Raw genomic sequence first — 16246 nt, 5'->3', positions numbered from 1 at the left:
AAATGATGTTACAATGTAGTTTAAATATTTTAAATCGTAGGATAGTTCAAATCTTCTATTTCGAGAGTTTTTCTAATAAGTGCATTACTTGGTATCATTATTCTCATAATAATTACACTTACTCATAATCTCATATTCCTCATAATAATTACATTTACTCATAAATTTTTAAAATTAAATGATATTGACTCTATGATATTACACTAATTATTTTATCTAATTCTTGTTGTTTTATTTTTTAATATGTAACATGCTTGCTATTATTTCAGACAAAAATTTGTATGAGATAGTCTCATGGATCGTATTTTGTGAGACAGATCTCTTATTTGGGTTATCAATGAAAAAATATTATTTTTTATGCTAAGAATATTCCTTTTTATTGTGAATATCGGTAGGATTGACCCGTCTCAAAAATAAAAATTCGTGAGACCGTCTTACAAAAAAATCTACTCATTGTTTCAAAATTAATTACATTTAACCCCAACTTGTTTAAATATTCTTCATAAATTCAAATATATATTCTTCAAAATTAATTGTATTTATATTTTAATATTTTTACCAACTATTTTACATATTTATATAAAAGAAATTATAACCGACTGCAATTCTTCCCTAAAACTAATCATTTCACATTTAAAGGTCAACCATAATTCGCTAACTTTTTAGACATCCTATCAAATCAATTACCTTATTTGTCAACGCAATAGAAAATCCGTACAAAAAATTACGTGGTGGACATGGCAATTGCCGATACTCGCCGAAACCACCGTGCGTGGCGGCTTTGCCCGTTCTGGCAGTCGGCAACTGCGTCTTCTTCCTCTTCCTCCACTCAGCATCTTCACAATCAACCGCAGAGTCACAGTTCTCAGAATGGCGCTGCAGCGTCCAAAACTCGCTCCTCCTCCACGGTTTCCTACGTTGCTAGATTGCTCGTCCCTGCACGCCGTAGACTCCGCCTCGAACCTTCGAACAACCTCTACTTCCCTTGTGAGCCACCTTTGACTCGCGTGTTTCTAAATAGTCTGTTAAATAATATGAAATGAGATGAAATTGGAGTACTGGTTGAATGAATGTGAAATATGTGCTGTGCAGTGATTTTTTGTGTATGATACTGATTAATTGTTTGTTGTGTGTGTTCGTGTGTGTGCATCGAAGATGAACCAGGAAAGCAGGCGAGGAGTGCTGTAAGGATTAAGAATTCCAGCAAGTCTCATGTTGCATTTAAGGTTTTTTGGGGTTTTTTTTTTTTTTTTTATGATTTTGTTGATCTCATAATTAATTCGGATGTCTTAAGTATTAGTGTTTCCCGTTGGTATCGCCTGTGAGCATAATGTTTGCTTCAACTTTATATACGCAGATAGGGCAAATGTTTGTTTATTTCATCCAGATTTTGTGTTACATTATTAGATTCTATGTTCTGTCTAACTTATATAAGGAATGACACATAAAGGATATGTCATATCTATATATGTGATTAGGACTCTATAATATGTTATGTGAAACAAGATTATGAATACCATTTGAAACAGATGGTGTAAGCCACATTTGTGTTTACAGTGGCATAATAAATTTTGGTTCTTCTGAAGTTTACATCAGCGTTTTTTATCCTCGGTTCTTGTATTATGTCGTGTTTATTTGATTTGCATATAGAGATTACTAGTACTAAATAAGTATACGGAAATTGGAACATGGATTTTAAATTTGTTTGATGCTCGGATGCCATCACTATATGTGAATTTGACACGTGAAAGTTTCATTTTACGCGTTTGCAATTTATTAACCAGTGATTTCATGTATGCAACCCCTTGATTCCATGACTCTCCCGGAGAAAACTGCTGACTCTCTCTTCCATGTATAGTTTCAAACCACTTCACCAAAAAGTTGTTACATGACACCCCCTGGTGGTGTCCTTGCACCTGGAGAAAGCCTCACCGCTACTGGTATTTAATTTTTTAACTTCTTGTTCAAGCATTCAGTCTCAATGAAAGTGGGCATGCATAGTCCAAAATATTTTATATTCAAATTTTATGCATATGCAATATTTGTATGTACTGGTAAATTAAATATTAGCATATCATTTGTTTTACAGTGTTCAAGTTTGTGGAGCATCCTGAGAACAATGAAAAATCTATAAATCAGAAGAGCAAGGTTAAGTTTAAGATTATGAGTCTCAAGGTGAAACAAGGTTCAGATTACATCCCTGAGTTAGTGAGTGCTTTTCCCCTCTGATTTTATTGTTCACTTACAATCCGGAAAGTAATAAATGTGAGTTGCTGCAAAAATCTGTCTTTCAATTGATTACATCTGCATAGAATCCGAGACGTGTATTTAAGAGCTCAGTTGTGGTTCCATCACATAATGAACAATTTGCATAATTATAGAAAATGAATTGTTTGGCTCCATAGAGTAGCTCCTCTACGATTAATGAGTTTTGTCACCTTCATTTGAATTAATCATTGGACTGCCTTCAAGTACTTGCTTCATGCTCAAAAACTGAATGCACGTAAAGTTACATTTTGGTTGAGATATAAATTATTGATAGACTTGTTTACGAATCAAACGAATTCCCTATGCAGTTTAGCTCCATGGTACCATGCCGATAGTTACTTTGGTCTTTAACAGAGGCCAAAGTAGGCTGTATAGCATAGTTATGAGTTGAGTTTTTTTATGCCCAATGTTTCATAACATTTTCAACCAACTCATCTTCCATGGACTCAAGATGAAGATAATGAGATATTTTTTGCAGATTTTCTTAACAATCATTCTGTTTGTTCTAAATGGCATGACAAAATGCCTTCTTTTGCTCACATATATTTTCTTATAATCTAGTTGCCCTTTCTCGCTACCACCCTCTACAACGGCGATTTCTAGTATAATGCATCATACACATGGTGATTATTCTCTCTGTTTCTCTTAGTTGATTCTGTCATGTAGCTATGTACCTTTAATCTCTGTCATGTAGCTATGTACCTTTAATCTTTTGAATGCAGTACTGATTTTTCAATATTTAGTTCATTAAAAGATTTTGAATTTTTTTGATCAGGTCCATAGTTTATGGAAAGTAAAATGTCCTTTGGTTCAATTCTTCTCTTCTTCCATTACTTGTTTCGTCTCTCTGTGTGCTTTCTTTATTGGGAATAGAATCTTTAGAACTATGTCTCTATTAAGTTCTCGAGCAAAGGATCGTGTAACATGTCTCTTGACAGTGAAATCCGATGAATCCATATTCCACTTCGGTTTATTAGACTTTCTTCCTTGTCGACCAATTGTATGAATTGTGATGACTTGAGAGAACCTCGCGATCTCGTGACACTTTTGTTTGGGAAATTTTGATTATCTTTCACTCAATGCAAGATGGATATAAATACAAAATAGTCTTAGATCACCATACCCTAAAGATGATAAATATCAAAGTGGAAAAAAGTAACGAACTAAATCCTATCCAAATTCAAAGTAAAACGATAAGGAAAAAGAATCCTAATCCATGAGCTTGAAACGGCCGTGGGTATGCCTCTTGTAAACATGAATTCTCTGACTCTCTTGATAGGCCTGGCCGTTGTTGTGGTCGTAACATCACCAATAAAATGTGCGTACTTGGAGAAACGGTCCACAAAGACGAAGATCACATTTTTCCATGCGAAGAAGGTAGACCTTCAACAAAGTCCATCGAATATCCGCCTAGATTTGGTGAGGGAGATGCAGTGGTAACAGGAGCCCGGCCGATTTGAAGTTGTTCCATTTTATTTTGTTGGCAAACAATCTAAGTGGCGACGAAGTCATTCCCATGTTGTCACATTCTTGCCCAATAGAAGTCGTGAGTCACCCTCTGTAATATCCTTTGATACCCTTAATGGCACGAATTATGGAAAGACATAATAACCCAAGGTATAAACGACAACGTTTGTGCAGAAAAATCCTAGTTTTATAAAGCAAAAGTCTTTATATAAGACCAATTGCCACGGTGAGCAGCCCCTGTATTGTCTTGGATGAGCTGCTGGATCTCATCTGAGTGTGAGTGTTCAGCCTTAATATCATCCAAAAAATCCCAAGATGGGACTGACACAGCGGCGACGCACGCCGTAGAAGAATCCTGCCGGGACAAGGCATCTGCCACGATATTAGATCTCCCATACTTGTATTCTATTGTGAAATTGAACTCCAATAAGATGCATATCCAATGTTATTGAGATGAAATTGTAATTCGTTATTCCAGAAGATACTTGAGACTGTAGTGGTCGGTGCGAACCACAAAAGGTTGGCCCCAGAAATATGAGCGCCAATGGCATATCTCCCTGGTTAAGCCCATGAGTTCTTTCTCATAGGCAGGTAATATTTGTTGTATTAAGCGAATGAATGACTGTAAAAGGCAATTAGGCGTACCCTTTATTGTAATACTGCACCATTACCCAAATCTGAAGCATCACGCTCAACTATAAACGGCATGGAGAAATCTGGGAGGGCGATAACCGAGATCGTGGTGAGGGCTTGTTGGAGTTTCTCAAAAGCCGTCGTGGCAAGAAAAGCAATGATTTCCTATGCATATGCCATGAAAACGAAAATAATAGAAAGTGCATCATATTTTTCATGCAAACATGTATTAACGTATATAATATAGTATGAACAATGAGCAAAGGAAGATTAAGGCGTGTCTTTGTATATCACGAAAACAATTTGAAATGCGAGGAACATTGGCGGCTGGGGACTAGAACTTGCTGCGTTTTCTTCAAAACTCACGTGATTTGCCTTGAAAGTGTGGTGTCTGATCATGTAAGCTGCTTATGGAGGAGTCCTAGTGTTCTAGGAGGTGAAACGTGTGTTTTAGAAGAAATTCTAAGGTTTGAAAGCTTCAAATTTGATATAAATAATGTGTGGTAAGTCAGGCCCAATAACTTAATATAATAGGCCCATTACATAGTAGGAAAAATATTTCGTTTAGGAAAGTTTTTGAAAATATTAGTCGAGTTCCCGAAAAGTCCTTATTTTCGTCAAAAAACGATTACCGGTTTAAGATATGACTCGACACGTAAAAACACCTCAAAAGTTGTCATTTTTGAAAATAACACCTTATACCACATGTTAAATAATTTAAAATAATCATTTAATAAAAATATTTTTCTTTTACGGTCCCCGGTTTCTATTCCTCTATCGTGTCTCGAATAACCTTTAAAACATAGTTTTAAGTATTCTAGTAGAAAACCATATCTTAAACATGTAAACATGTCTACCACATTTAATTCACGCAATTAAAACAATTTAATTAAGCAATTTTCATTTTTCCTAGATTTGCATGCAGTTGGATAACGTTATTGCATTTTGGACCTGACAATGATTGTCAGAGAAATTCAATTCCCTACGTGGCTGTCAAATGTGGTCCTAGTAAAGCCACCAGTAAATGGAGAATGTACGTAGACTTCAGTAATTTGAATAAAGCTTGCCCTAAAGATTGCTTATCCTTTCCCCGGATCGATCAATTGGTGGACTCCACCTCGGGGTATGAGTTATTGTGTTTCATGGATGCCTATCAGGGATATCACCAGATCCCCTTCGCCGAAGACGATCATGATAAGGTCGGTTTTATAACCTCGGACAATACACTATGTTATACAGTTATGCCATTTGGTTTAAAGAATACAGGTGCCACTTATTAGCAGTTGATGGATAAGATCTTTGAGAAGTAGGCCGGAAGGAATATCGAGATGTATGTTGATGATATCCTTGTTAAATCCAAGGAAAATCTTGTTCCATCCCAGATCTTGAGGAGACCTTCTCAACTCTTAGAAGGTATGAAGTGAAATTAAACCCAGTCAAGTGTACGTTCAGCATCAAGAGTGGCAAATTTCTCGGGTTCATAGTGATAGAGAGGGGAATTGAGGTCAATCCAGAGAAGGTAAAAGATATTTTGGAAATGACTTCCTCTAGATCTGTCAAAGAAATACAGAAGCTAATGGGAAGGATTGCTGCTCTGTCCCGATTCATTTTAGATCAGCACATCGCAGTTATCTCTTCTTTCAAATACTGAGGAAGGCCCGATAATTTGGATGGGATGATAAGTATGAGCAAGTTTTCCAGAATTTAAAAAGTCATTAGCCGGGGTGCCCATACTAGTGAAACCTGGGTCAGGAGAGAAGTTGTGAGTTTATTTGTCTACCAGTGAGCATGCCGTCAACTCGGTACTTATCCGAGAAGAAGGAACTGATCAGAAGTCTGTTTACTATGTCAACCACGCCCTCAGAGGACCCGATTTGAGATATATTGGGCTCAAGAAGGTAGCCTTGGCCCTGGTAATTATTGCGAGAAAATTGAGACCCTACTTTATGCCTCATCCTATCATTGTCATCACCAACTATCCACTCGGAAAAATCATGACCAATCCAAATATCTTGGGGAGATTGGTAAAGTGGTCGGTAGAGCTCGGGGAGTATGATATTGAGTACCGACCGAGGGCTGCTATTAAAGCTCAAGTCTTATTAAACTTCCTGAGCGATATGAGTCAGCTCGAGCATGAAGAAGTATATAGTGTATTTGTGGATGGCGCTGCTAGCAAGAAAGAAGGGTGGAAGTTGTTCTAATCTCTCCCAGTGGGGAATAGATTAAGGTTGTTGTGGGATTGGATTGTCAAGCTTCTAACAACGAAGCTGAGTATGAATTTGTTCTAATCGGAATGAGATAAGCTCGGTAAGCCGGAGCCACCCGGTTCATTATTATTCAGATTTGCAATTGGTTACTCAACATATGAAAGGTTCTTATGAAGTTAGAGAATAAAGACTAATGAAGTATCTGGGGGTTATCGAGGAGTTACCGGAAAGCTTTACTGACTAGAGTATATGGTAGATTCCACGGGGAGAGAACACGAAGGCCGTTGCCCTGGCCAAAATGGCATCCTCTCCGGCCGTGGAAAAAGAAAAGAGTATTATTCATCATACCAAACTTGTATATATGATAGAGGCCGGTTCCGTGGTCTCCCCAAGGTGACACATGGATAACGCCCCTACTCGAGTATATCATGACCACTACATAGCCCGAAGCCGAGTGTGGCTCGGAAATCAAAAGACATGCTCCTCATTTCGTAGTATTTAGTGGAGTGTTGTATCGACTATTCTACCAAAGCCCGATGCTCAAGTGCATAACAGAGGAAGAGGCTAAGTATGTACTTAAAGAAATTCATGAAGGGTGTTGTGTGGATTATATTGGAGTTATAACACTAACTTGAAAAGCATTGCTAGTGGAAATCTGGTGGCCTACCATGAACTCGGACGCTATCCAAATAGTCCGATCTTGTGAAGGATGCCAACGTTATGGCAATTTTCATCACATTCCAGTCTCAACCATGAACCATGTCCGAGCGTCTTGCCATTTTGATCAATGGAGCCCGGATATTGTAAGACCCTTTTTCCGATAGCTCAGGCACAATTCATGTTGGTCGCAGTAGATTATTTCTCCGCGTGGGTCGAGGTCGAGCCCTTGGCCAGAATCAGAGAGGTAGAAGTGTTGAGATTCCTATAGAACAACATACTATGCCGGTTTGGAACACCAAGAAAGTTGATATCTGACAATGACCGGCAGTTTCAGAGACAAAAAAGTGACATCCTGGTGTGAAGAAATGAAGATTGTCCAGTCTTTTACTTCAGTTGCCTACCAAAAAGCTGATGAGCAGACCGAGGTCACCAACCACACTATAGTTCAAGCCTTAAGAGCCACAGTGTAAGGATTCAGGAAAGATTGGGTGAAAAAAGTACCAAGTTTTCTATGGGCTTATCGAACCACTCCCCGGACTGCTACTAGGGAAACGCCTTTCAGTTTAGTAAATGGTACTGAGGTTGTGCTACCTGCCGAGATAGAACAAACTTCATCATAGGTCGAAGCCTACCCGGAAGAGAATGATATAGCTCAGGCTCAAGAATTAGAACTCATGGAAGAAAATAGAGAGGTCTATCATCCATGTGGATGCTTATCTTAGTCGGGTCATGCGAGCTTACAACAAGCAGGTCCGACCACGAAATTTAAAATCGGTGATCTTGTTGTGAAGAAAGTCAATCCAGCAGGAGAGTCATTCGGAAAGTTAGTTCACGAGCTTTGTATTTAGAAGATGGCCAGGACTGGCCTCTCAGTGACCTTGTAACGCTTTTCATTTTAAAAAAGTATTATTCCTGAGTAGTGTTGATCGTTTGGTTAATTAATGAGGTTATCTTTCCATCTCAATATATGTGAAATTTTATCATAGGCCCGAGATGCATTAGGTCTCGACTTCCTATCAAAGCTCAGGAGATGTTAGCCCCAATCACCTCTTTTTATTTAAGCCCGGGAGATATGAGGCCCCTGCATTTTATTATAGACCCAGAAGGCATGAAGGCAGGCTTCTTATCAAAGCTTGGGAGATGCGAGGCCGCGACACCTCATCTTATTAAGACTTGGAGATATGAGGCAACAACATTTTATTATAGGCCCGGGAGGCATGAGGCCCCGACGTCCTATCAAAGCCCGGGAGATGCGAGCCCCAACACCTCCTCTTATTTAATCCTGGGAGATCTTAGGCCCCAACATTTTATTATAGATCCGGGAGGCGTGAGATCCCTGCTTCCTATCAAAGCTCGGGAGATGCAATTCCCCGGTATCTAATCGTACATAAGCCCAAGAGTTTCAAGGACCCAACACTTTACTCTTGAACAACTAAGTGTTAGTGGGCTAAACTAGCCTAAGCTATCTTCTAACACTTGGGAAATTTTTACAAATTTTAAAAGTTGTCACGGTTATATCAGCTCGGCCTCAGAAAAGACTCGTTATTCCTCAGCACCCAGAATTTTTGGGATGGTGCTTATGATAGGTCAAACTACTTATCGATTCAAATTGAGAAAGGCAAAAGACATAAATAAAGAAAGTAATTTATTAATGTTGAGAAAATGTACAAAAAAGGCCCGAAGGGCTGAAATACAAAAAGAGAGGAAAATTTTTACAAGCTTATCCTATATTATTCGGGCTCTCAAACCCTTCAGCATTGCCCCTTACTCATGTTTTGGAAGCGAATCGATAGCCCGGTCAAAGTCTGGAAAGCCTTCTTTATCCGCTGGGAGAAGCCGGCCTCTTCAAACTACTCCCGGCAATTATCAAAGCCGGTCCTGAATAAGTAGTGTGCCTTGTCCTCAACCGCCATTTTAAATTCTTGGGACTGCAGGATGGAAGTCCGCTATTCATCCTCAAACTGCCGTTGGGCAGTCAGGGCCGAATCTGCTTCATTGTCCTAGGCCTTGTGACTATCGAGCTCTTCAACCAGGGATTGGACTCGTGCCTCCAAAGTTAAGAGCTCGGCCCTCAATATGTCTATTCTGGCAATAGCAGTGGCAGCCTCTAACTAGGCTTTCTTCATGCTCGCCTAGAACTCTTCTAACTGCTGATAGGTCACCTCAGAAATTGTCGTGAGCCCGATTACGGTCTCATTATGTACCACCAGGGCGTGATCCAGTTCATCTTTGACCTGGGCATGGAGTTCACTGGCAGCCCGGGGCCTGACCCGCTTCTCGTTCGGCCATGGAAGCATCCTCTTCACATGCCGCTATCCGCATCCGAAGGCCATGTACAAACAAAAGATAAGTCAAAAGGTAAGAAAAAATAGCTAAAACTACTCAAGGAAAATGAAAAAACACAAGGTAGGGGTGCTTATCGAGAAATGCCCTCGAACAGTTTGCGATTGGAGCCCAGGCCCCGGAGAAGAACCTGTTCAGTAGGAGAGGTCAGACTTTTTACAAGTCTAAACCCGGCCAAAGAAACCCCATCCAAGAATATGTTACCCCGGGCTCCTTGAAAGCTGGAATGATACTGCTCTGCGGGGGCTTGTGTGGAGGAATAAGGGGTAAAATCAGTTGCCCGGGTAGAGCCCAGGGCCTCTCCCTCGGTGTCGCTCAGAAGTGCCGTCTCAGGAGCGACCACGGCCTTCTGCTTCTGACAAATAAGGGGGTGTGGTCTTCAGAGTTCCCACAGGAGAGTGGGCACCCGGGCTCTTTTTCCTTGGCCTAGGGCATGGTAGCCTTAGTCTCAACCCAATCCATGGCATCAACCTCTACAGCCAGCGTCTCCTCAGTTTTCCGGGCCTCAGTAGCTTCCCGGGCTTCATCGGCCGCCCTCTTCGCCAGAGCCTTATTCTTTGCGGCAGTTTTCCGAGCAGCCCGTTTCTTTTAATCCATCAATTACTCAGCAACCCGCCTCTTGGTGAAGGCTTCCTACATCTCGGGATTATCTGCAAAATAAAAGTGTTAACGACATAATATTAAAAGTTAAGACAAAACAAAAGAAGGGAGGAAATATGTACCGGGTTGAGCAACTGAGGCGTCGAATTCGTCAATCACCCTATCTACAGGGTCCTCGGGCCGGGTTCCCAACCCGGATGCCACAAGATTCTCCTCTGTAATCAGATGTGAAGATGAGAACTTTTGCCTTTTTACGAGCTCTTGGCTCCAGGTATAGGGTTCTTCATACTTATACGCCCTAGGAGTTCGGGCTGAATATGAAAGCTGGAAATAAACCTATTGGACACTTGGGAGGGGAGGGAAGACTAACAAAGAAGAACCAGCTTTTCCATCCCATCAGAGCAGAAGAATTATTATCAAGGAAAATTTTGTTAATCCGGTAAGTTAAGAGAAAGCACTCTCATTAAACCGGCAAATGAAATAGTAGTGAAGGATGAAGAGGGTGATCAGGAGGTTGTTCATTTCGAAAAACACATAGGCCGGGGCCATTATACGGAGGGAGTTGAGGTGGAGTTGGTTTATAAGGACCCCGAGAAAGTGGGTCACCTCGATGCAAAAAGAGGGGATGGGGAACCGAAGGTCACTGCAGACCTAGTCCGGGAAAAAGTTTAAAAACTCTCTGTGGGTTGGTCAGCTCGGTCTGAGGTACCAGGAATAAAAATGGAATGAGGGAGGGGATAGATCCGAGGACTCTGAGGTCCTCGTCGGCCCCTGGGCGATGAGTGCCCACCATAGTAGAAACCAGGGAGCACTCGGGACCTCCTTATCAGTTTTTGCAAAGGCTCGAGCTTTACCCTTACCCTCTCCAGGACACGGGAAGGCCCAGCAGACTGGTGGGTAGTTTTGGGTTTTTTAGATTTGGTAGAGACGAGAATGAATTTTTGGAAGTGGAAGAGGAGCGACGAGGGGGAAAAGCTGGGATAGAATCGGAGCGTACCACTGCAAATTCAAACCAAGATGAGCCACACGTGTTTGCTCCAGAGGTTGAAGAAGTAGAGTTTGACATAATGAAAAGATAAAAAAAACTTACACAAATAGATGATAGATATGGAAGGCTGGTGGGAAAAGAGGACGTAAATTTACAGAGGAGGAGCAGGGAACACAGAAGTTTTAAAGATACAAGAGCAAGAGCCAAAGATACAAAAGTGTGAGATGTGGTGAAGCGGTCGATATTTATATCCGAATGAAAGTGATCTCAGTCGTAGATCTTGGAGTAAACGAACTCGGAATAAACGAATGGACAAGATGTACATCGGAAATTGGGCTTGGAAATTGAACATATAGGTCTAGAATGCGAAGTGGTGTTTGTCTTTTCGATTGATAAGGCTAATTTCATGCTGACATCAGCTCTAGCCATAAACTCATTTCCCGCCCGAGTCCAATTTAACCACTCGGGACAGCGAGCGAGATCTAGCCCGAGTATTTAAGGAGAGACTTATGATACCCTAGGGAAGCGCCTGGGTTATGGGTCATTCTGAAAACTCGGGACGATGATGGGTCGAAAAGATAAGGGAAACCATGGTAAAAACCATGCCGGGTGAAATGAGTGCTCTTTTATAAGTCATGCCTGGGTTCGCAACAACCAGGGAAGCTGACAACATATAAGCTCGAGCTATCAGCTTAGCCCGAGCATTATAAGAAGTCTTAGTGAATCAGGAACTGTGTTTGTGTCCTCACATTGAGATCACTGCCCAAGCACTTCGGAACAGGCGTCAATCTTGGGCCCATAGGTATGGAAGACCATACTCCGAAATAATTAGCATGTAATTCAGCACACGTCTGGTAATGTGACAAGGCCAGAAGCAATATGAGTTGTCAATTATAACAGTGTCAGGGTGCAGGGTATGGGCAAACATCCTGCCATGAGTAGTGGTCGGACACTAAAAATAAGGTCATCATTGATTTATCCTCCATAAATACTCAGGTTTACTTGAGCATAAAACATTCAATTTACTTAACATCTTTCTGTGAACGCTCAACATATACTCTCTACTACATTTTCCTTTGCATAAACACTTGACTGACTTGAGCTTCGGAGTGGCCACGTCGGAAAACCTTCCATTTCGAGCACCCCAATAACGTTATTTGCTCTTAAAGTGTGCAGATTTTTCAGCCCGGGTACGATCTGTCCGATCTCCGGTGTGCCCGAGAAGAACCTACCCGGTCCGGTAAATCGCCTACACAGCTCACCCGATTTACCCGGCCATCATCATTATGATATAAAAATCTTATGCAAGCAGGAATTAGAACTAGATAATGTTCCAACCTATTGTCTGGCACGCATTAGATCTGTTTCGAGCATTGACACTGATTTTGCTCATCTCAAGGAGGATAATGTAGTTGGGTAGCTTATAAAAAGCTGAACTATGACATTTTTCCATGGGGCGAATGATCTTTATCCGTCTTCTTATTGATTATCCTGACATGGTATTGCTTCTTGTCTTTTGACTGATAAACCTGAATTTGGTATGTACATCTATGGTAATATCCTTTTCTATTCAACGAAGCTTCCTCTCATATTAAATGGGTTACTGCATGTCTGCATCTGATTTTCTCATTGCACTTAAACTTGGTTTTATGGCAGACAATGGTTTTATAGAGTAAATTCAATATGCCTGACTGCCTGTAGCAAACGTCGGGCTGCATTTCTTGAGTTTTTTTTTTTATATGTAATTTCAATTCTTGTTCAGTTTGATGAACAAAGGGATCAAGTGACTGTTGAACGTATATTGCGTGTGGTCTTCTTGGACCCGGAGAGCCCTAATCGTGTAAGAGTTAATCTCTGAATCTATCTGCCTGGTGTATCACACATTTTTGTCGAGTCCCTATTTCAAGCAACTCATGAAACTTTGTGCCTAGGCACTTGAAAAGCTTAAGTGTCAGCTGGCTGAAGCTGACGCTGCACTAGAAGCGATCAAGAAGAAGCCTTCTGCTAAAGCAGGTTCACAAGTCAATGGTGAAGGCCTTGTTTTAGATGAATGGGTAAGTCATCATTTATATATTCCCGTCTGTTTTAGTCATAAGCAGACTTAGACAAGTGATGCTTTATGGATATGTGTTAAGTTGCTCTTCATTTGACTGAATTACTAGATTCAAACTTGGTTTTTGTGTATTACCCGTCTCTATCGAATCAGATTTTGATCGCTTTCTTTTCGTGTTTACTGCCTTTTATGTCATTGTTCTTCAGAAAGAGAGGAGGGAAAAGTATCTTGCCCGGCAGCAAGTTGAGGTGGTGGATTCCATGTGATGCATGATGCATCATCAGTCGTCAGGTGTCGATGGCATGTGTATAATTAATTTCCTTGCACATGATTTTCAACCATCTGTAGTCGTTTCCTGAGGATGGCGAAGTAAGGTTGTTAATGTGTTTATGTTGACGAGAAGAATGCGATGGGACATCAAAATTATTGTGAAGTTTTTGTTAAAGGCTATCCCCATTTGGTGCTATAATCGGGGGTATGTTTTTGTCAAGAATTTTCTTTTGAAAATACGAATTCTTGAAAAATGTCTTGAAAATTATAGTGTATAAATAGAATCAAATTGTATAAATCCTATTTATATGATATTTTAATCTTGTGAGGTAATGATTATTTTTAAAGGTAGAAGTGTTTATTTATTTATTTTTTATTTTTTGAAACGCAGTGTTTATTTATTTATTTTTAGATAGAGAAAATTATTATAAAAATGAACAGAAGATATCCTTGGTGCTGGTGCTGGTAAATTACTCGTTCCAATTTCAGTTATTTCTTTTAGCAAATTGATTTTTGTCCATCTCAATTGACGATTTAGCCTAAATCTCAAGTTAAAAAGTATTTTTCTCTTTAATATTTTTAATTTAAATTCCTCTAAAACTTCAAAGTTTGTGTTTTTAAACATGTCTAAAATTTTACAAAAACTATCAAAATATCAGCCATAATAAACACGCAATGCATTTAGTAGATTACAATATCACAAAGCAATTTATATTTAAAAGTTGTTGATTAATTTTTTTAAGAAACAAGAAACCAACCTCACGCAGTTAAACATGGGTGAGAGTTACTTTTCAAAATTGAATATTAAAATATGCCAACGTGATGGGTGAAATTGTGGAAAGTCGTATGAAAACAAACTGAAAATAATATTTACTAAATTGCGTATTTAATATAATTTTTTTTAGAACGGATTTAATATAATTTTTTTATTTATTGGGTGGGGTTATTTTGAAAGTTCTCTTACAAAAATTAAAGATGGTTACTAAATCATCCTCTTGATTTATATTTTTACTCATTGAGTCGGTTATTTTTGGAAATTCACTTAAAGATCAAAGTTAATTACTATATCTGTAAGGTCCGAAATTTTATTACGGTAATCTGAGATTAATCTGAAATGATTTATTCATTAATCGAGATGATTATAAACGAAACGGATCAGATCGGGAGAGCCGAAAGAAGAAATCACATTATGTGTGAAGAATAGGATTGGCGCACATGCGCGACATGTATCGGCGCACATGCGCGAAAATTACAGAAGCATCGGCGCACATGCGCGAGATAAGGGGCACATATGCGCGACCCGTCCAGAATGATCGGCGCATATGCGCGATATAAATGGCGCACATGCGCGGGATGGGCAGAATGTTTGGCGCATATGCGCGAGCAGGCAAGATGCTGGTGCGAGCTACCGGCGCATATGCGCGACATTGTTCGCGCATATGCGCGCAACGTGCAGAACATGCACAATGCCACTTGCCCTTGTATCATGAAACGTGTGTGTGTATATATATATATAAAAGAGACAAGCCTTATTCAGAAAGAAAAAGAAGAAACGAAGGAAACTTTGGGAAGATTAGTCCGTGAAGCTTAGGACCGCGGTTGTGCAAAATCCATCCGTCTGTTTTTGAATCCGACTTCAGTACTGTGTTCCTATCGACGCGGGCTACAACTGGACGTAAGTTTTAGTACGTTTAGACAAGATTTGAATTTATGATATTGTCAGAATTGAATATGAATCAGATATGATGTTTCTGCTACAGTAGACATTGTATAACTGAAGTCAGATTAAATAATAGACTGTTTATGAAATTGTTATGAATTTCAGAGTTGATTTAGTTGAGATTCTATATCGGAGTTGTGTTGTTATTCAGATTATGAATTGTAGTGATACTGACTATGAGTTCTGGTATTATATCTGTGATGTTGAGATTGACGGGGTATCAAGACTGTATTGTTATGCTGTCGAAACATCAGTAGATTGATATTGATCAGATTCAGTATTGATTGAGATTGATCAGATTCAGGATTGAGATTGATCAGATTCAGTAATGATTTTGATTGTATTGTGATATTATTGATATGAGTTAGATTGTACCTTGTTCAGACATGGATCGGATTATATACCGATTTGAGTATTGATCAGAACAGGTCTTGAATTGAGTTATATACTGATGTTGTAACTATACGAATGTCATTGCCAGATTGGGTATGGACAGATCAGAATACAAGACTTCGTCTTCGTCAGACCGGGAAGACAAAGGTATAAATAAATGTTGATTCGGGATTGCACAACTCGAGTTAGGTTTGACTTGAGTTTCCCAAAATCACATACTTTATTTTATTGCATTGATATTTGCAATTATCAGACTGATATGTTTAATTTATTGAATTATAGCAGAGCCAGAGTTTGAGTCTAGGACAGATCAGCCTAGCTAGGGCAGAACCGCCAAGTCTTTGTCAGAACTGCTCAGACCCTAGACTTGTGGTATATCGATGAGCTTAGATGTAGATCGACGTCTATTGTAGACACTCGATATAGCATGCCCAAGTCTAAGTCTTTGTCAGAACTGCTTAGACCATAGACTTACGGTATATCGATGAGCTTAGATGAAGATCGACGTCTATTGTAGACACTTGATACAGCATACCAAAGTCTAAATTAGATCGGGATCCCTAGATTAGAAATAAGGTAAGATCAGATAACGAGTCATTGATTCATGTAATCAGATTAGATACATGTTTTGATGTTTGGTTATG

At 39.7% G+C, this 16246-nt stretch overlaps 1 protein-coding gene across 1 annotated transcript; it reads left to right on the top strand.

Moving 5' to 3' along the window:
• Window positions 1-661: 661 nt before the first annotated feature.
• Window positions 662-13726, top strand: LOC140833954 (vesicle-associated protein 4-1-like). Its single transcript, XM_073198497.1, has 7 exons — window positions 662-987; window positions 1156-1226; window positions 1859-1940; window positions 2090-2208; window positions 12929-13006; window positions 13098-13220; window positions 13426-13726. The coding sequence occupies exons 1-7, from the start codon at window positions 738-740 to the stop codon at window positions 13483-13485; spliced, it is 783 nt and encodes a 260-aa protein (XP_073054598.1). The 5' UTR covers window positions 662-737; the 3' UTR covers window positions 13486-13726.
• The last annotated feature ends 2520 nt before the right edge of the window (window positions 13727-16246 follow it).

This window comes from Primulina eburnea, chromosome 6, assembly GCF_022965805.1.
Source record: "Primulina eburnea isolate SZY01 chromosome 6, ASM2296580v1, whole genome shotgun sequence".
NCBI lineage: Eukaryota > Viridiplantae > Streptophyta > Magnoliopsida > Lamiales > Gesneriaceae > Primulina > Primulina eburnea.
The sequence above is the reverse complement of the archived record's forward strand: the minus strand, read 5'-3'. Positions and strand labels throughout refer to the sequence as shown.

Bases quoted from the DNA above. Each gene is read 5' to 3' on its own strand.
- LOC140833954 (XM_073198497.1), top strand. From the start codon at position 738: ATGGCAATTGCCGATACTCGCCGAAACCACCGTGCGTGGCGGCTTTGC. The intron at 1,227-1,858 runs GTTTTTTGGGGT...TTCCATGTATAG, and splicing joins AGTCTCATGTTGCATTTAAG to TTTCAAACCACTTCACCAAA. The intron at 13,007-13,097 runs GTAAGAGTTAAT...CTTTGTGCCTAG, and splicing joins ACCCGGAGAGCCCTAATCGT to GCACTTGAAAAGCTTAAGTG.